The sequence below is a fragment of the Balaenoptera musculus genome, chromosome 6 (genome assembly GCF_009873245.2).
Source record: "Balaenoptera musculus isolate JJ_BM4_2016_0621 chromosome 6, mBalMus1.pri.v3, whole genome shotgun sequence".
NCBI lineage: Eukaryota > Metazoa > Chordata > Mammalia > Artiodactyla > Balaenopteridae > Balaenoptera > Balaenoptera musculus.
The window spans coordinates 12160623-12178872 of NC_045790.1; the positions used below are offsets into that span (position 1 = coordinate 12160623).

The 18250-nt window shown below is 39.7% G+C and overlaps 1 protein-coding gene across 4 annotated transcripts in view; it reads right to left on the reverse strand.

Annotated features, from left to right (window-relative positions):
• Positions 1–16520, reverse strand: part of BNIP3L (BCL2 interacting protein 3 like) — a 28722-nt gene extending 12202 nt beyond the window's left edge. For 2 of the 4 annotated variants that reach the window (XM_036855593.1, XM_036855594.1), the window contains exons 1-3: positions 16325–16520; positions 8870–9053; positions 5005–5077 (exon numbers count right to left, since the gene is read on the reverse strand). In XM_036855593.1, the coding sequence (XP_036711488.1) occupies positions 5005–5077; positions 8870–9053; positions 16325–16424 (357 nt within the window). In that variant the 5' untranslated portion in view covers positions 16425–16520. Of the gene's footprint in view, positions 1–5004; positions 5078–8869; positions 9054–9819; positions 9912–16324 lie in introns of those variants that run through there. The other 2 variants (XM_036855595.1, XM_036855596.1) reach the window with 2 other exon arrangements.
• Positions 16521–18250: the final 1730 nt, after the last annotated feature.

An 18250-nucleotide genomic window follows, 5' to 3' on the forward strand; every position in this document is an offset into this window, starting at 1 on the left:
TTATTTTGTTTGGATAGAATTGAAACTTTCATTCTTTTTTGTAGGTAGTTAGGAAAATTCTCTATGAAACAGCTGCTCCAGGAAGGTAGCTTCAGAGAATCTCCAGATATAGATGGTCCCTTTTGCTATCAAACAGAAAGTAAAATCCCTGTGGATTTTTGCTACTCTGGTACTGTCATTCTTACTTAGTTCTGCTGGACTTGACAAATACCACTGAATGACAATGTAGCCTTTAGGATTAAGCTTGTTCCACTGCGTATTGAGATTACTCAGAATCATGAGTTGGCTCTCTGGAGTAAATCTGAAAACACCCTAAATCAAAAATGATAAATTGTTACAATTTCCTTATAGATCAGCTTGTGCCACACAATACCTCATTCAACACACTGCAGGTCACTTCTGTTCAGTTTCCAACATTGGTCTTAAATATCGCTTCTAGAACAGCTCAAAGATTTAGGTTTAAATGTGTGAACAAGTTAGTATTTCACACTTTCCAAAAGAATGAAAATATAATAAGATTTTATTCTAATTTTTAAAGATGATGATCTTTGGGCTATTATTAAAAGAAAAAAAAAAAAAAAACAACTTCCCAGATCAGTTTAGAATGTTTACCTTAAGAATAAGGACTGTAAGCTCTCCTCATTCACTACTGCCCTGTGCTTCCTTTTATTAATCTTAAATTTGCCAGCTTTAGGCTTTAAATTGCCTTCTGATTCTTGGAATTTCAGAATATGGTAAAAATGCACTTAGTCTAATGAAGTAATATTCATGCCTTTATCCAAATTAATAACCCTCGCTCCACACCTACATCTATTCAGATAGAAGGTTCTGATCATTTCAGCCTATTATCATGGGCAGTCCCTTACCTTCTAATCACTTACATTTTCCTTCTCTGGCCCACCTCAAGCTCTCTTAGGTCTCTAAATGTGGATATTAAACTACATAGCACAGAACAGATAAACCACAGTTTTACAGGAGGGAAAAGGAAGACATTTTCAGTTTGTATCATCTTTCAATGACACCCGACCCTGTGCTGGCCTATTTGGTCCCAGAAACACACTGAAAAACACCTCTGAGAGACAATCTACCGTCTATTTTCTGCTACAAAACTGACTCTTGAGGACCATCATCCTAAAAGTCCAGTTCGAACAACTTTTTCCTAAATGCATTACACCTTAGGCTTCCTTGTACCATGACTCACCAGACATGTTTTAGTTCATTCTCACGACCTTGTGAGCTCTTCTGAAATCAATCCCATTCATCGACTTATTTTAGTAGAACAGGGGCCACAGGCCCAGACAGCCCTGGTTTCAGTCCTGACTCTATCACTTACTTGCTTTTGATCTTAGATAAGTAACTTAATTAAGACAAAGCTTCATTTTTTCCAATTCATTCATGGGCATTATGTCACCTCTTTCACTGGACTGAGAACATTAAAGTGGGAAAAAATTAAAAAAAAAAAAAATTAGCACCTGGAATATATCTAGTAAATATCAGCTCCTTTCCTTCCTCCTCCTAAAAAAGCTAAAAATGTCATATATTCCTCATGTAAACAATCTAAAAAATTCAATAAGAGCAAGTACCATTAAGTCCTTTATTAACTGTTTTTAACTGTTTCCTAACCCTAAGCTTCTTTCTAATTCATGAAAAAAAAATCCACCTTCCCAAACCCTAAAGTAATTAATTTTTAAATTATCATTTCTTCAATTAAAAACAAGCAATGTAAAAGGCTTTTTGAAAGTTCAAGTATATTATTCCTATTGATTTCTCTCTTACTAAAAGTCTTACTCTAAAGGATATAATGTTTTTCTTATAGGAGTTAGATTGCTTTTTCAAAAACGTAACCTGGTTTAAATTGACTGATCTGGACTTCCCTGGTGGTGCAGTGGTTAAGAATCTTCCTGCCAATGCAGGGGACACGGGTTCGAGCCCTGGCCCGGGAAGATCCCACATGACGCGGAGCAACTAAGCCCGTGCGCCACAACTACTGAGCCTGCGTTCTAGAGCCCGCGGGCCACAACTACTGAAGCCTGTGTACCACAACTACTGAAGCCCGTGTGCCACAACTACTGAAGCCCGCGTGCCACAACTACTGAAGCCCGCGTGCCTAGAGCCCATGCTCCGCAACAAGAGAAGCCACCGCATGAGAAGCCCGTGCACCACAACGAGGAGTAGCCCCTGCTCGCCGCAACTAGAGAAAGCCCGCTCGCAGCAATGAAGACCCATGCAGCCAAAAAATAAATAAACTGATCTGACTGTTAGTATCATTTACCCAAGGCTTGATGATAGCCAGTGCTCTCTTAGGTACTTATTTCTGAATAGGGATCACACTAGCAATCCTATCGTGATCTGACACAGAGGGCAAAATCTTCCATTTTCTCTCCCGAATTTCACAAATTCCTTGGGAATTCTAGGATGGATACAGTCCGCTCTACAATTCCACTTAAAATTCAATTCTCAGGTGAGCCTAATTGTACACGTGCCATCCCATGAGCCAGGACAGCTCTCCTCTGTGGTTATTAGTTATTAGGTAGATTATTAGGGGAGAAAGGTATGTGTGGAGGGGTAGGGAGGTCTAAGGTCAAACAGGCTTGGGAAGCACAGCTGGCCCTCAGCATCTGTGGGTCACACATCGTGAATATGGAGGGCTGACTGCACTACTCCAGTTTATATAATGGACTTGAGCAGCCTCGGATTGTGGTATTGCGGGGGGCGGGTCTTGGAACCAATCGCCTGAGGATACCGAGGAATGACTGTACTTGGTTTAAATCAACAGATTTCTTTACATCGGGAATTGTCAAGAGCCTTTAATATGCTGCTAGGCACTGTGACTACTGGAGTGGGAGGGTGAGCGAGCCCAGAGGCTGCAGTCTTCCTGCTTATTTGACTTCGGAACTATTTTATGGACCTTCCCATTCAGCAAATGTTCCTCAAAACACATTTTGGGAAATGCTACTCCGGATTTTCAACTTGTCTGTACAAAAGGCAATACAATGCAGACATCTTCCTCACGAAAGACTGCAGCAAAGAATTAATTTCATTTCTCCATCTTGGGATTCCTTAGTACACTTTATACCCATGGAAACTTTATATTATATTCTCCTCTTTATTAGCTACAGCTTACTGCACATGACAAAACTGACAGGCATAAGTGAGCAATTCCACAATTCCAGTCAGCCAACTTCCTACGTGACAGCCTTGCTACTACAAGTTTCTCTACAGTATAAAGTTCATCATAAAATAAATTAGTATTCCGTCCCATAGAGTTTCTAGGTTTCAGAAAACAGCACAAATAAAGCACAGTCAACACAGGGAGAAAGTGTGCAGCTTCCTAAACAGAAATAATACTGGGTGGAACCAACGTAACATGCAAAATATTTCCAGTGCAAAGGGAGCCAGGACACTGCACAGTGAGAACTCCACAAAACAAAGTTTCTGTTAGCATTCATTCAAACATTCACTCAACATATATTCTTCAAGTACCTTAACATGGGAGAAAAAAAACAATGCCTCCTGTTCTCAAGAATTTGCACTCTTGGGCTTTCCTGTTGGCTCAGTGGTTAAGAATCTGCCTGCCAATGCAGAGGACACGGGTTCGAGCCCTGGTCCGGGAAGATCCCACATGCCGCGGAGCAACTAAGCCCATGCACCACAACTACTGAGCCTGCGCTCTAGAGGCCGCGAGCCACAACTACTGAGCCCACGTGCCACAACTACTGAAGCCCGCACGCCTAGAGCCCGTGATCCACAACAAGAGAAGCCACTGCAATGAGAAGCCCGCGCACCGCAACGAAGAGTAGCCCCCGCTCGCCACAACTAGAGAAAGCCCGGGCGCAGCAACAAAGACCTAACACAGCCAAAAATAAATAAATAAAATAAATTTATTAAAAAAAAAAAATTTTGCACTCTGACACTTGCAGGTGATCTGACACATCAATAAAGTCAAGGGCTGGCTATGAACATTCTAAATCATTAACGACAATTATTTATTTATCCCAAGTTTTACAATAAAAACCTTTGTAAGCTTTCAATACTATATCCATCTATATTTCCAACAATGTCAACTCCTAGCGAAATTATATTTAACTTCTTTACCTTAAGGAATCCTGCATAATTTAGGTGAATTTTGTCTCTAGCTTGATTTGATTTCAGACGCAAAAAAGTTTTCACACCTGCTTCTACAACAACCTTCCGTTTCATTTATTCTGTGACCTTAAATAAGACATGTGCCTCAGTTTTCTATTTATAAACTCAAGAAACTAGCCTGGAATATTGGAATGACACATTATAGACAAGAATTTCCCAATTCTTTTAGGACCCCAAATTCTTAGTTGTAAAGGAGCATGACGACGACCACAGCAGCAAAAATTCCAACATCAGAAACTGAATAACTTAAAATGGCTTCAAAGTATTTTTCTAAAATTTTTATTGGAGTATAGTTGATTTAAAATGTTGTGAATGTTGTGTTAGTTTCAGGTGTACAGCAAAATGAATCAGTTATACATAAACATGTATCCACTCTTTTTTAGATTCTTTTCCCATATAGGTCATTGTACTGAGTAGAGTTCCCTGTGCTCTACAGTAGGTCCTTATTAGTTATCTATTTTATATATAGTCGTGTGTATATGTCAATCCCAATCTCCCAATTTATCCCTCCCTCCCTTTGCCCCCTGGTAACCATAAGTTTATTTTCTACATCTGTGACTCTATTTCTGTTTTGTAAATAAGTTCATTTATACCATTTTTTTAGATTCCACAAATAAACTATCATATGATATTTGTCTTTCTCTGACTTACCTCACTCAGTATGACAATGTCTAGGTCCATCTACGTTGCTACAAATGACATTATTTCGTTCTTTTTTATGGCTGAGGAATATTCCATTGTTCAAACTATTTTTTAAAGTCTTCATATTCTTTACTATATTTCAGCAAAACAGACTTAGAGATTTGCATTTTTTCTAATTATCTAATGCAAATCAGAAAAATAAACATACACACACACCTGAGAGCTATGGTCCCTGCTGGTGTGCATTTCCACATCAAACATGATCTGCCCATCTTCTTGTGGGGAAGGGCTAGAAGAGAAAGACACATTTATAGCCATTAGTTTTAATTCTCATTTTGTCAAATAAATTAGCCTCTACTGGAAGTTAGAAAATTAAAAGTTATAGTGGTATGGCTTTGAAAAAGCAGCAAATCAGAAAGTATACCATAACCCCATGTAAGAAAAAATGAAATTGAGCACCCTTACTCCCAAATGTTCTAGAATTTTTCAGTGGTGATAAATTCCTTTGCAATGATAAATCTGCAACGGAAATACTACCTAAAGATACAAGACTGTCACATTTTCTTATTTTTACTCTTTTTCCAATAAATGTAAAATGATCTTCAAATTCAGAAACTCTAGTTTGGGGTTCTTTTTCTCAAAGTTCTTTCATTGTTAAACAATTCACCAGCTATTCTCAAAGTGTGAAAGCAGCTCTTAACGACTCTTTCGAAGGGTCTTTGAGGTTAAAATTGTTCATAATACTATCAGGATTTATTTGCCTTTTTCATTCTCATTTTGCCATGCGTGTAGAGTGAAAATTTCCAAAGGCTAAATTATGTGTAATAGCACAACAGAAAGAATGTAAAAGCAGGTGAGAATCCAGCTGTTTTCTATTAAGCCAGATATTAAAGAGATTTGCATAAATGTAAGACAATGCCACTATTCTTACTAATTTTTTTGGTTATGGAAAACAGGTAATTTTTGTTTAAAAAAGTTACTTATGTTAACATGTAATAGGCTTATTGTTGAATGAATACATATTTTTTTAATGTTCTCAGTTTTAATTTCTCATATAGTAAATATCAAAATATATAACCCACAAAAACAAAAGATCTTTGGGGTCCCCAATAGTTATTACGAGTGTAAAGGAGTACTGAGACCAAACAGTTTGAGAACCGCTATTTTACTTATTTTTGAAATACTGACTTTGAGATATTTCAGAGTGAATTATATAAACTTACAGCAAGTGATAACCTTTAACAAGTACAAGATATATTCCCAGAACTATAAACATTTACAGATAAATTTTTAGACAAAGATACATGGTCACAAGCTGTACTTGATACAAGAGATGAATACAGTGTGCTAAGTGTTATTCTTAGCTTTATCAATGATTCCTTGTGTAACCACAGTGAGCCACCAGATCTTTCACTACACACCCCACGTCTCCAAATGTAAACTCAAGTGGGCATGAAGGATGCTCCAGGCTTAACTTGCTCAAAGGAATGGATACTAACTATCAACGCTGTCAAAAGCATGTGTACAATGGTAATATATAGAGATGCTGCTGGTGAGATTGACTGGAAAGTAAATAAGATCACCAGTCTTTGACTATTATAACTGACGTAGGAGATTCTTAAATGGGGGAAGGAAAAGTGAAAAACTGGTTCCATACCAAACCACCATATTACTGTATTTAGAAAATTTTTGTCTTGAACGAGAAATCTCAGGCTATAGCACAGGAACCAAGTAGAACGAGGGACTCTTGTTGTCCTCAGTGTACTGTTATTATGCTCATAACACTGTTGGATTCACAGCCAGAGATCAAGTTAAGGACCAGCCTTACAGAACCATGACCAGGTCAAGGCAGCAGAATGACCAAGTCAAAAATCCAAGAGAAGCACAGCTCTACTTTACACTCTTCTTACCACTGGCACCAAGCCCACTCAGACAAATACTCAACATTTCACTGGTAGACTGATCCATTTGGGATGCATTATTATCCTGGCTCATGTTAGGATCAGCTGGGGAGCTTTTAAAATTTTCTCATGTCTCGACAACAGAACGAGATTCTCTAGGGACGGGGTCTGTGCACTGGTATTTTTAAAAGCTCCCTGGGGGAATATAGTGTGTAGGTTGGAAACTCCTACAATAGGCTGGAGCACAAAGCAAAACACATAGGGGGTCTCTTCTAACAACCACCACAGTGACAAAAATATACCGACGGAATAATTTTTAAATTTTTAAATATGTATGAAAATACACATAAATTAGCTTGGGGACGAATACCCAACAATCCTAAAACATTTCCGCCTACAAGAAGCACTGCTTAACAACCTCAAATCTAGAGATGTTGGCGATTCAGATGACATGAACTGTGAAGACATTCTTAAATGTTCAAGTGTTAGATATCCCAGGAGAGCATTACTGAGCTAGAGTTCTAGGCCTCCCCTGAGACGTGACCAGCAACCCAGAGCCTGAAGATGTGTAAGCAGAGAACAGGAAAGTGTCCAAGTGCATCTGCCACATCTTGATTCACATGTTCAGAAACCTAACTGAAACACGATCACGGGAAGATGAATTCGTGTTCGATCACAAGTATAACTGCAACCACACATGACATAAGATGACCAGAAGGGCGGGCAGGTGATCTTATCTCCGCTCAATGACAGCACCAAGTGAACAGCAGGTTAAGGGACTCACCAGTACTTGAACAGATAATAAAAGGCTTATCAACAAGCCCATAAGCAGCAGAAAACTTCAGAAACCCATCCGTGAGTCTCACAACATAAATGTAACATAATATAAACGTGATTCTCAAAAACAGACTAATGTCGCAGCTCCCAGAATTGGTGGCAAGCTGCTCAGAGAAGAGCATCTGCTCTGCTTCTGCTCATGACAAGAGCCATCCCGGCTCTTCAGAAGCACAGGGACACGTGAGTGATGTGACAGGGAGGTGGGCGTGCCAGAGAGCCGTCAGACCAGTCCTCTGCGGCCTTGGTAACATCAGTGGATCGTAAGTCATGCAGGCACTTCGAACATGATTTAACTCTTGATTCTCCTTTTCTACTTTTTCTGATAAGAAATAATATGTACCACACACACTATTTTTACCAAGTATAAAAATTTGGAAGAAGACAAATGGCCATCATTCCATCCCCTAGAGATAATCACTGTTTACATTTTTAGATGTCCCCTTAATCTATTTCCTGTGTATCTGCATTTTCTATATGGCCAATAACAGTGAACTCTTAATTAGCCAGAAGATCATCCAGTACCCCAGAATGCTAATACTATGGCTGTCACTGGTCTAAGAATGTTCAATATACCACTATGTCATTTAATACCTAGTCCCTCTGGAAAAAAGAGAAGCTTGTACTGAAAAATAAACTAACAACTCAGTTTCACTCTCCTCATAAGTGTCTGTATTCTTAACTCTTTCACCATATGCAGTCCTTAATTGAAGAATGTCTCCCCAAGCCAAATATAGAAAAACGAGGTCTGAAACAAAACTTCCTCTGAGCTCTAAGGAAACGCAATGGCCGCCTTCAAAATTAACTATCTTTACAGATCTTGGTTGGTGCTTCCACTGTGCAAATACGGCTATACAACAAGCTGAATCAACTTGTAGTTCCTGCGACTCAAACATTTCCTGAATGTTTACTATATACCAGCATCATGACTGTCAAGGGTACAGAGGAGATGAAACAGGATCCCTGCCTTTTAAAGCCTCACAATCTAGAAGGGAGGACAGAGATTACAGAGGTAACTGTATTTGAGGCAGAAAAAGAGCTGTGAAAGGACAAAGGAAAATGGGAGAAAGTTAGATTAATTCTGTAAGTAAACATCTATACCGCTGACTTTTAAACTAGTAAACATCTGAAAACGACACAATCTAAGGAAACTGATTTAACCTGAGGAAAAAGTGGGCACTCATGTCCTTGTCAACTGGCTATCTGATTTAAATACACATGCTGCAAGAAATCGGGAGTTGTAAATTTTGTCAAATGAAGATGTAAGCAATTTATTTTTTCTAGTGGGAAGTAACCTCGCAACCCATCCATTTCCAGAATTCCACCAAAACGTGGATCTCACTTACCTGTCGCAGTGAGAACTGCCTCTTGAACTGCTCTGTCCGGATTCATGCTGTGCGTCCAGAAGAATCTTCTCCATGTCTCCATTGTGGATGGAGGACGAGGACGGTACGTGCTCTAGCCCCCCATTTTTCCCATTGCCATTATCACTGCCATTGCTGCTATTCATGGGGAGCTCCACCCAGGAACCTGTTGGACAAGTCAGATAACTGCAGTTAACCACAGCAGAACAGGAGTCCCTCATGTGCACACAGCATGTGAATATGGTGAATTCAGATAAGAATTCTGGCTCGCCTCAAACCAAATGCCAAAGTGTTCTGAAGAAAATAAACAAGGAGCAATAAATGTCTGAAAATCTATATAGTTCTGTTCCTGAAGGAGCTCATGCAATCAACTGATTTAGAAGAAGCTGGACCTCTAAAATGAGTATCTCAGAAGATGTGTCTTTCAGCCAGTTTTCTCTCGGGTTAAAACTTAATTTGCATACGATAAATACTTTACTGAAAAATTTTAGGTTGCTTTTCAAAAAATAAACAGCTACTTTATTACCAGACAGGGTACTTACGTTTAATATTTTAATTACATATATATTTTTTCCACAGTCTACCTCAGCTATTTAGTTGTATCCTCTCCATCTACCTCAGCTGTTTAATTGTATCCTCTCCACCTGTATTTAGAAACTTCATAAAGGTCATCTAAGTATGTTAACAACTGTGCCTTAATTAGTACAAACAATTGAGATGTTCCTGGAGAGGGAACTTAAATCCAATCATCAACATTTCAATATGTGTGCAAGTCTGGAGCATAAAATGAATGCAGCTGGCTCTTAACTAAATCAGGCGAGAATGCTTAAAAACCCTTAAAAAAAGCTTTATCCCTCTCCCACACATTAGCTTCTTCCCGTCCTTTATGCCTCACTCTTTCTACTTCTCCTTTCTCTATGCACTAAACATACCTTGCAAGCTTGTCTTTTCTCTCTTCTCTTCCACAAGTTCCCACTTTCTAGGGTTTTCATGAAGCCTTGTTGGTTTGGGGCAGAAAACCAGGCATCTGCTATGGGCAACACTGACGTTGCCTCAGGCGAACAGTCAAAGAGGGTGGAGCCACAGGAAAGGATGGGGCCCTGGTAATTTGGACTGGTCTTGAAAATATTGGCTCCATGAGTTTGCTGACTACATGAAGGTCCTTTAATTCTAATAAGTATTGACAACAGGAGCCAATAAACCAACTTCATAACAAAAAGAGAGTGGCGTATTTTTTTTTTCTAATTTCCATTCCTTACAACAAATTTTGTTTGAGAAAACATAACCAAGCAGGTTGGTGGAGCCATTTCTCTAAACTCCAAGCAGAACTGTTAGAGAGAGCTCTGTGGCAGAACAGTCTTCCATCCGTAAATCAGAATAACAGGCTCAAAGCCTAAAATGCACTCTAAATGAGATGACCGCTATTCCAGACCCAGAAGTGAACTCAACACCACCCGTCTACAAGAAACGCTCAAAGGTAGCCCTGGTTGGAAATCTGACTCTCCCACTTACTATGACTTTCCGAGCTTCAGTTTCCTCATTTGTAAAACAGAGATGATTACACAGTACCTTCCCCCCAGGGTTGCTGTGAGGATTAAATAGAGCAACACAGGTAAAGTGCCTAGTAAACAGGAGATGCTCATCAATACACTAGTTAAAAGAGCTGATATTTGTAATGTACTCAGAACAGCGTTTGCTCCATGGAAGTGAAGTCACCCTTTCCCTCCTTCCCCTCCAAGGCGGCCCCGGTGGCTGTCAGAGTCCCATCATCACCCCCGATTCTCTAGGACTGCACTGCCAAACAACACAACTCCATGACATCTCCATGGTCTCATTCTGTCCACACACAAAAATGGACACAGACTAGGCAGTACTCAAAATGGAGGAAGAAATTCAACTAGCAAAGCTAGTAAGATCTAACACTGAAGGTCATCTACCTAAATACTTGTGGAGTGCCTCTGGAATGCATAAGAAATATACCACGAGCATCCCTAAATTTAGAGCTCTACAAAATACTTTAACTGAAAAGAGCGACAGAGAGAGAGGTATGTGATGAACAAACTGGTTTTTTCCTACTCCCACTCTTTCTAGGACTGTCTAATTTATTCTACACCAGTGGGACCAGTTCTTGTACAGAAGCCCAATGTGAAAAAAATAAAAGGCTCGAGGTGCTCTGGCAGAAGCAGAACTAAGGAACCAGGAGTTCTAGATGGGTCTCCGTGGAAGCCAGTCTTCTCTAAAATACAACTAACGTTCACTTGAAGCAGCTGATCAGAGAGAAAAACGGCTGTTAACAATATCAGGTTTTCAAAACCTTGCTTTTTTGAAGGACTTCCAAACCCATATCTAAATTCTACCTTCTACATTAAATATATGTAAGTAATCATAATGTAGGAACTTGAGGAGACTCACCCAGAAAAGCTTAGTGAAAAGGACCTGTAATTGCCTTAACACCCTGTAACGTAACTGCAGGCATCTCTACTCAAGGCAGACAATACCTATCGGGCATGTATTAGCATAGTGGCTCAGAGCACAGACTGAAGCCAGACTCTCCTTCTACCTTCTATCACGTCCAGTTGTCCCAGACTCCCCTTCTATCACATCAAACTGTCACAGCTTAGACAGGTCACTTAACCTCTCTGGGTTCCAGTAACCTCTCTGTTCCAGTTTTCTCATCTGTAAAATAGGGATAATAACTGAGTCTACCTGAAGGTGATCAAAAGGTACAAACTTCCAGTCAGGAGAGAAATAAGTCCTGGGGATGTAATGTACAACATGGTGACTATAGTTAATAACTGTATTGTGTATTTGAAAGAAAAGAGAGTAGATCTTAAAAGTTCTCATCATTAAGAAAAAAAATTTTTCGTAACTGTGTGGTGATGAATGTTAACTAGACTTACTGTGGTGGTCATTTCAAAATGAATGAATAAATAAATAAAATCATTATTTTGTACACCTGAAACTAATATAATGTTATATGTCACTTACACCTCAATTTAAAAAAAACACACACCGAATGGTTGCCTGCACATAGTGGAAAAAAAGGAAACAAACACCACATCTACCTCATAGGGTTGCTGGGAGGACGACAGGAATAAAACACAACGAAAAGTTCCGAGTACGTAACAAGTGCTGTGTTAGTTACTATTATAATTATACTCAGTATCTTTTAAAAACATTTCTTACTACAAAATTAATGCATTCCTTGAAAATGTAAACATCAGTACATGAAGGAAAAAAATTGATACCTCTCCTCCCAACCTCTCATTCCTACTCTTAAAGAAAACTACTTTTAACAGTTTCATATGTAGACTTCCAGAGAATACTTTTGTTTTTTGTGTTTCGCTTTTGTTATTACAAATAAAAACAATGCAATTGTACTATATATATATTTCTGTAAATAGTGTTTCTTACCTAACAACTTGTTGATGTCTTTCAATGTCAATATATATTGCCTTACTTTATTCTTTGGAACTGCACTGCATCCCATCATAAAGATATACCACGCTTTAACTATTATCCAAATGGCAATGGTTAATCATCACCCAAATGATTGTTTCTAATATTCTGTTATTACAACCAGGACTTCCATGAACATTCTGCTGGGTAATCTGGCAATACCCATTAAAAGCCTTAAAATGGTAGATTTCCTTTGACTCTTAATTCTGTTCCAGTAATATCATCTATGGAAATAATCAGTTCTGCAGAGAAAGTCAGGACATAGATATCCATTAAATGTTTACATACTTAAAGCAATTATACTCCAATAAAGAATTTTTAAAAAAATTTTAGATCTGAAAAAAAAATGTTTACATACTAGCTTTATCTTTTGCGTAAAGTGGAAAAAATCAAACTTATCTTTCTCAATAGTTGAACTACACATACCTTTTTCTCATCTCCTAGTTCATTCCTGATTTATAGCCTCAGAATTTCTTGACGTTCTAACACTACCAATCCTCACAAAGTCCCTTTTTACTTAGAAGGGAAACAAGAGATGAGGACTGTGCTGTCCAAGCAATACAATGAAGAAAAAAAATCTCAGAGTGAATTCCCTTCCTAATAATTAAGCTTTAAAATTAAAAACTGGAGGCTCTACTATATTAAAAGACTACTTACAAACAATGGTTCTCTTACGCCAGGTGGTACATATACACACTACAGGAGCTGTTTTCTAGTTTAAGTCTGAGAACTGCTAAGAGGATTCAGAGATGCACGCTTCTACATTCTGTAATACAGTTCTTCGTGAAGGTTGGTCCAATAATTGATTGCATTCATGACTGTATGCTGTATTTACTCTCTATAATTTTATAATCACCAGTTCAATCCTCTTGCAAGGACAGTGAGGGAATGGGGGAAGGGAGAAAAGGAAAAAGTATTTCTCATTCTTTTCCCAACTTTTCAATTCCATGTGTAACTCATCCTAACCGGGGCTAACACATTTCATTATGTCTTATTTTCTTTCCTCAAAACATGCACTTTATTTCAAGTACCTGATGCTGGAATCCAGACTAAGAACATTCACTAACATTTTTCTAAAAAAACCAGTATTATAAGGCATTGGAGTTTCACGTGTCAGTCTTAAAAGTCTTCTTGCCATACTGAGGAAGAAAGTACATCACAGCTGTAGATATTTAAAAAGATAAAAAAGGCTGTACTAAAAAAAAAAAAAAAGAAAAAAAAAGGCTGCACTTCCTACGTGAAACAATAACAAGAATTTTATTACTACCATAATTTTCCTCATATTACCTACTGAATTTTATGACATAAATGTCCAATATTCTTAAGTAACTTGATAGTTTTCTCTAGAATAAAACTATCAACTGGAAAATATCCTTTTAACTTTGTAGGTAGTTCAGATATTTGTCCACTAATTTGTAATGAAAGCGAACAGTTCCCATACAAGGATAAACTTAAAAAAAAAAAATCAAAGAAAGGTTTCATTATTCCAAATATTTCAATAATTTTCTATTAAAACTTTGACCCCTGAACTAAAGATAAAATCCCAAGCCAGAGATAATCTGTACAATGAGTTCATCTCCTGTTTTTCAGAGTTGTGCAACTTTACGCAACAAACAACTTCAACTTATCAGCAATTTGGATAGTATTAGATGCCTGAATAAGTTGTTTTGCTCAGTGCCCAAAAATCACTTGAAGGAATCAATAAGGCTTCTTGTTTTGTTCAGTCCAGTGTTGTATAATGAGCTAAAAAAGAGTAAAAGGCGAGAGGAGTGTAATGAAACATGGCACTTATCTGAAAGCTTTTCAGTAACATTTAAAAGCAGCTCACCCTAGCTCAAATAAAATACTTTCTATCTAGCAGATTTCCCAAAGCAACATTTTGATATCACACACAGGCTGAGCATTCTTGCACTTCTGTAAGAGCTAATACAAACGTAGCAGTACCTGATTGCCAAGGACATCAAAGACCTCAGAGGTCTGTCAGGACACAGAGGAAAACCATCACACAGAGCTCAACCCCATTTTTCTGTTACATGGTCAAAGGAAAAGAAAAATTCCTTTGCTTTCTGTGAAGTCGGGTACCCGTACTAACCAAACAGCTAACTTGTAAGTATCATAGGAAAACTGGAGTACAATTAAGAAACAGTACATTAAAAAGAGATCGATAGGCAGGTCACCTCTATACATTAGGTGGCATAACACTGAGAGAATAAGAAACACACATAATCAGGGGATTGTGGGCCAATGAAAAGAAGTGTCCTGAAAGCAACACTAGATCGGGTGAAAGTAAAACCTCAGCTCTAGGACCTAGCCTGCCGTGAACTTGGACAACACACTTTACTCTAGACCTGTTTGTTTTTTCTTTTTTCTATTGAAGTAGAGTTAATTTACAATGTTGTGCTAATTCCTGCTATAGAGCAAAGTGACTCAGTTATACACATATACCCATTCTTTTTTTCTGTATCTTTTCCATTATGGTTTATCCCAGGAGATTGGATATAGTTCCCTGTGCTATACAGTAGGACCTTGTATTTTATCCATTCTAAATAGACCTGTTTCTCTACCAGTAAATAAAAGTGGACAGTTATCGCTAAAGTTTCTTCCCGTTCTAAAATCACATGGTTCTAAAAATAGGTAATTAATTTAAAAATGCACATTAATATGTGAAGCAAAGAACACTAAAACACACAGACATTAATCTTAATTTACTGTGGGAAATAATATCTAAATCTTACATTCTAGAACATTAAGACACTTAAAAGTTTTAAAAAGTCAACATTTAAAGAATCACCTAATCAAAAGATGGAGCAAGAAAAATAAGCAATGAAAACATCTTCTGAGGACAGGAACTCTCTTCCCTAAAATAATTGTTAGGCCACGCTGGAACACCTCCCTCTGATGAAAGACCTTGCAGTGCCTTTAAATGTCATTTAAGCATCCAACTGATTTTTAAACGACTTCATCTGGCCATACGCTAACTGTCCCAACCACCTCTTTCAAAAGGTAAATTACAGGAAAGTTAAGGCAAGAACCTTTCCAAGACTTCCAGCGAGCTTTAAAGGCAACAGGGAATCACCTTAGAACAAGATGTCTAAACACCAGAATGTTAGCAAAAGTAACCGTAGTTGGTCGTAATTCGATACTGCCATTAACTTTCAACCGCCCCAGTGTACCAATGTATTTTTAATCCCGTTTCTGAAAATTCATTGCCCCAGACTCCGTGATCTGTGCAATCTTGGATGGTTCAAGAAGCTGTTCGTAAGCAGGTTTACAGGACACACAACCCCAATGTTAAAAAAAAAAAAAAAAAAAAATTACTTGAGCAACTCTGAAACATCTTTAAAAAAAAGTAGTATAGCCTCCTCACCGCCCCCCCCGTCACGTGATACAAGTAACCACTAAATTACCAAATAATTCTCCTGGCCAGCTTGTGCTAACAAAAGAACGCAACAAGAGGGCTCACATTTTGAGCCCTGGGGGAAGGCCGACCCAGTGAGGTGGGGTCAGCCGGGCTTGGCCCAAGGCCTGCCGCACACTTGACCTCCCGCCCGTCCCTCGCCCGCCCCCTCCTCTCGGTCCGCCGCCCGCGTCCATCCCCTGGCGTCCCCGCCGCACGTCCCCATCCCTGCCCACGTCCACTTGGCGGCCCGCCCCTCCACGCCCCGATTGGCTCCGCTCAGGGGCCCACCACAGGTGGGATCCGCTCGACCCCCTCGTCTTCCCACCCACCTACCCTTCCCAACGGCGAACCCAAGCAGCCCCCCACCCAAGACCCCAGGAGGGAGCTGAGCCAGGTCTGGAGGAAGACAGGAGCAACTCCTCCTGACAGGTGACGGGAGCTGTCAGTCATCCGCACATCCTCGGCCTTGACCAATGGGCTGCCTTCTCCTACCGCTCCCCGCGCGGAGCTGGCGGCAGCGGCCCGAGCAGCTCCTCCTCCCCCATCCCCTTTACCGAGCCCGCCGGCCCAGCACTCACTGTTGAGGCCGGCTGGTGGGGGCAGAGACTGTTCACCTTCCTCACTGTTGTTGTTGTTGTTGTGCGGGGGCGGCGGCTGCTCTACTAAGTGAGACGACATCGTCGGGCGGCTGGAAGAGCTGCGACCGCAGCAGGACCGTCTCTGGTTCTTGGGCAGCAACACAACAAGCCGAGTCCCCCGCCCCCTTTTCTGCGCCTGCGCAGTCCCTCCCCTGGCCCTGACGTCAGGACCCGCCCCGGCCACGTGATGACAACACAACAAGCGACGGGGCGGGGCGGGGGCGTTCCCAGGCGAGCGACAGACGTGGAGACGCGGGAGTCACGCTGACGCGCGCGCCAGGAATGAATTCCTGCGTGTCATTTGTACCGGCCGGATGGAGTGAGGTATGCGGCTGTAAGTGGGGTAGAGGATGGGGAGACGTGTGTAATGAGGAAGTGCAAGGCCCTCAGGTGCTGGCACGCAGGTCTCCCACACCTACAGGACCAACGTTATTTTATCCAATCCGTGAGCATTTCTTTTTTAATATCTGTAAGGACTCAGTCTGTAATAGGTATCGTGGTGACACAAAGTAAGCAAAAGTCCCCGTGCCTCCCCGTCATAAATCTAAAATAAAGCTGGTGGAACACTGACACGCCAGTGAACAATGTAAGGCAGGCCAGATTTTTCGTTGTTAAACAATTAAAAAAAAAATTAATTACAAACAACACGCAATCATTATTTAAAAAAAAGGAAAATTTCAGGAAAACATAGGGAAGAAAATAATCACCCACATCCCATCACTTAACCCATTTCTGGGACTTGACATGGCAAGCCATGTTTCGTTTACGTGGGTGACAGTAAACTATGTTCCTAAACGCTCCACCTACTTCCTCTCTCCATGTTTTTGTCGTTTCCTTGGTTTCATTTATGTGTGACATCTATTTTTCTCATTTGTCTTTTAACCTTGTTTCACTTTGCTGAAGTTAAAATTTTCAGGCAATGAGATCTATTATTTTTATATGGCTTGGGAATACCCTCACACCTTGATTTTGAATCTACTCCCTAAAATTTTTTTCTAATTTTCTTATAGGTTTTTTTTTAAATTTTATTTATTTATTTATTTATTTATGTCTGTGTTGGGTCTTCGTTTCCGTGCGAGGGCTTTTTCTAGTTGCGGCAAGTGGGGGCCACTCTTCATCGTGGTGCGCGGGCCTCTCACTGTCGCGGCCTCTCTTGTTGCGGAGCACAGGCTCCAGATGCGCAGGCTCAGTGGTTGTGGCTCACGGGCCCAGTTGCTCTGCGGCATGTGGGATCCTCCCAGACCAGGGCTCGAACCTGTGTCCCCTGCATTGGCAGGCAGATTCTCAACCACTGCGCCACCAGGGAAGCCCTCTTATAGGTTTAATTTTTATATTTATACCCCTAATCCATCTGAAACTTATTCTTGTATGTGTAAATTGCTTAACTTCAATTCTTCCCAATTGACCCAACAGTATTTATTAATTTTTAAGTCGTCCTTTCCACCCTGATTTGAAATTGCACCCTTATCACATTCTAAATTCCCACAAAAATGGGAGTTCATTTCAGGTTTCTCTACAGTAACTCTATTAGATAACTATTAGAGAAAGTTTGTTTAAAATTTTTCTTTGACTGTTTAATTACTCTTCAGATGAATTTTGGGGGGATAACTGACATACAAAATTGTCTTCCATTCAGACATATCCCTCCTTATTCTATTTTTATTAAAAATTTTAAAAGATGTTCTTTAACAAGATCTTAAACATTTCATAAACTTTTTTTGAGTTTTAGTATAATCTTATGCTCATTTTTTAAAAAAACATAGAGAGTTTCCTTTTCTATGTTCTTAAGTAGGTAAAATTGAAATTACTTTTCTGTTTCCCTTAAGGAAACATCCAGACCTAGTGGGGGTTTTTTTTGCGGGAGCG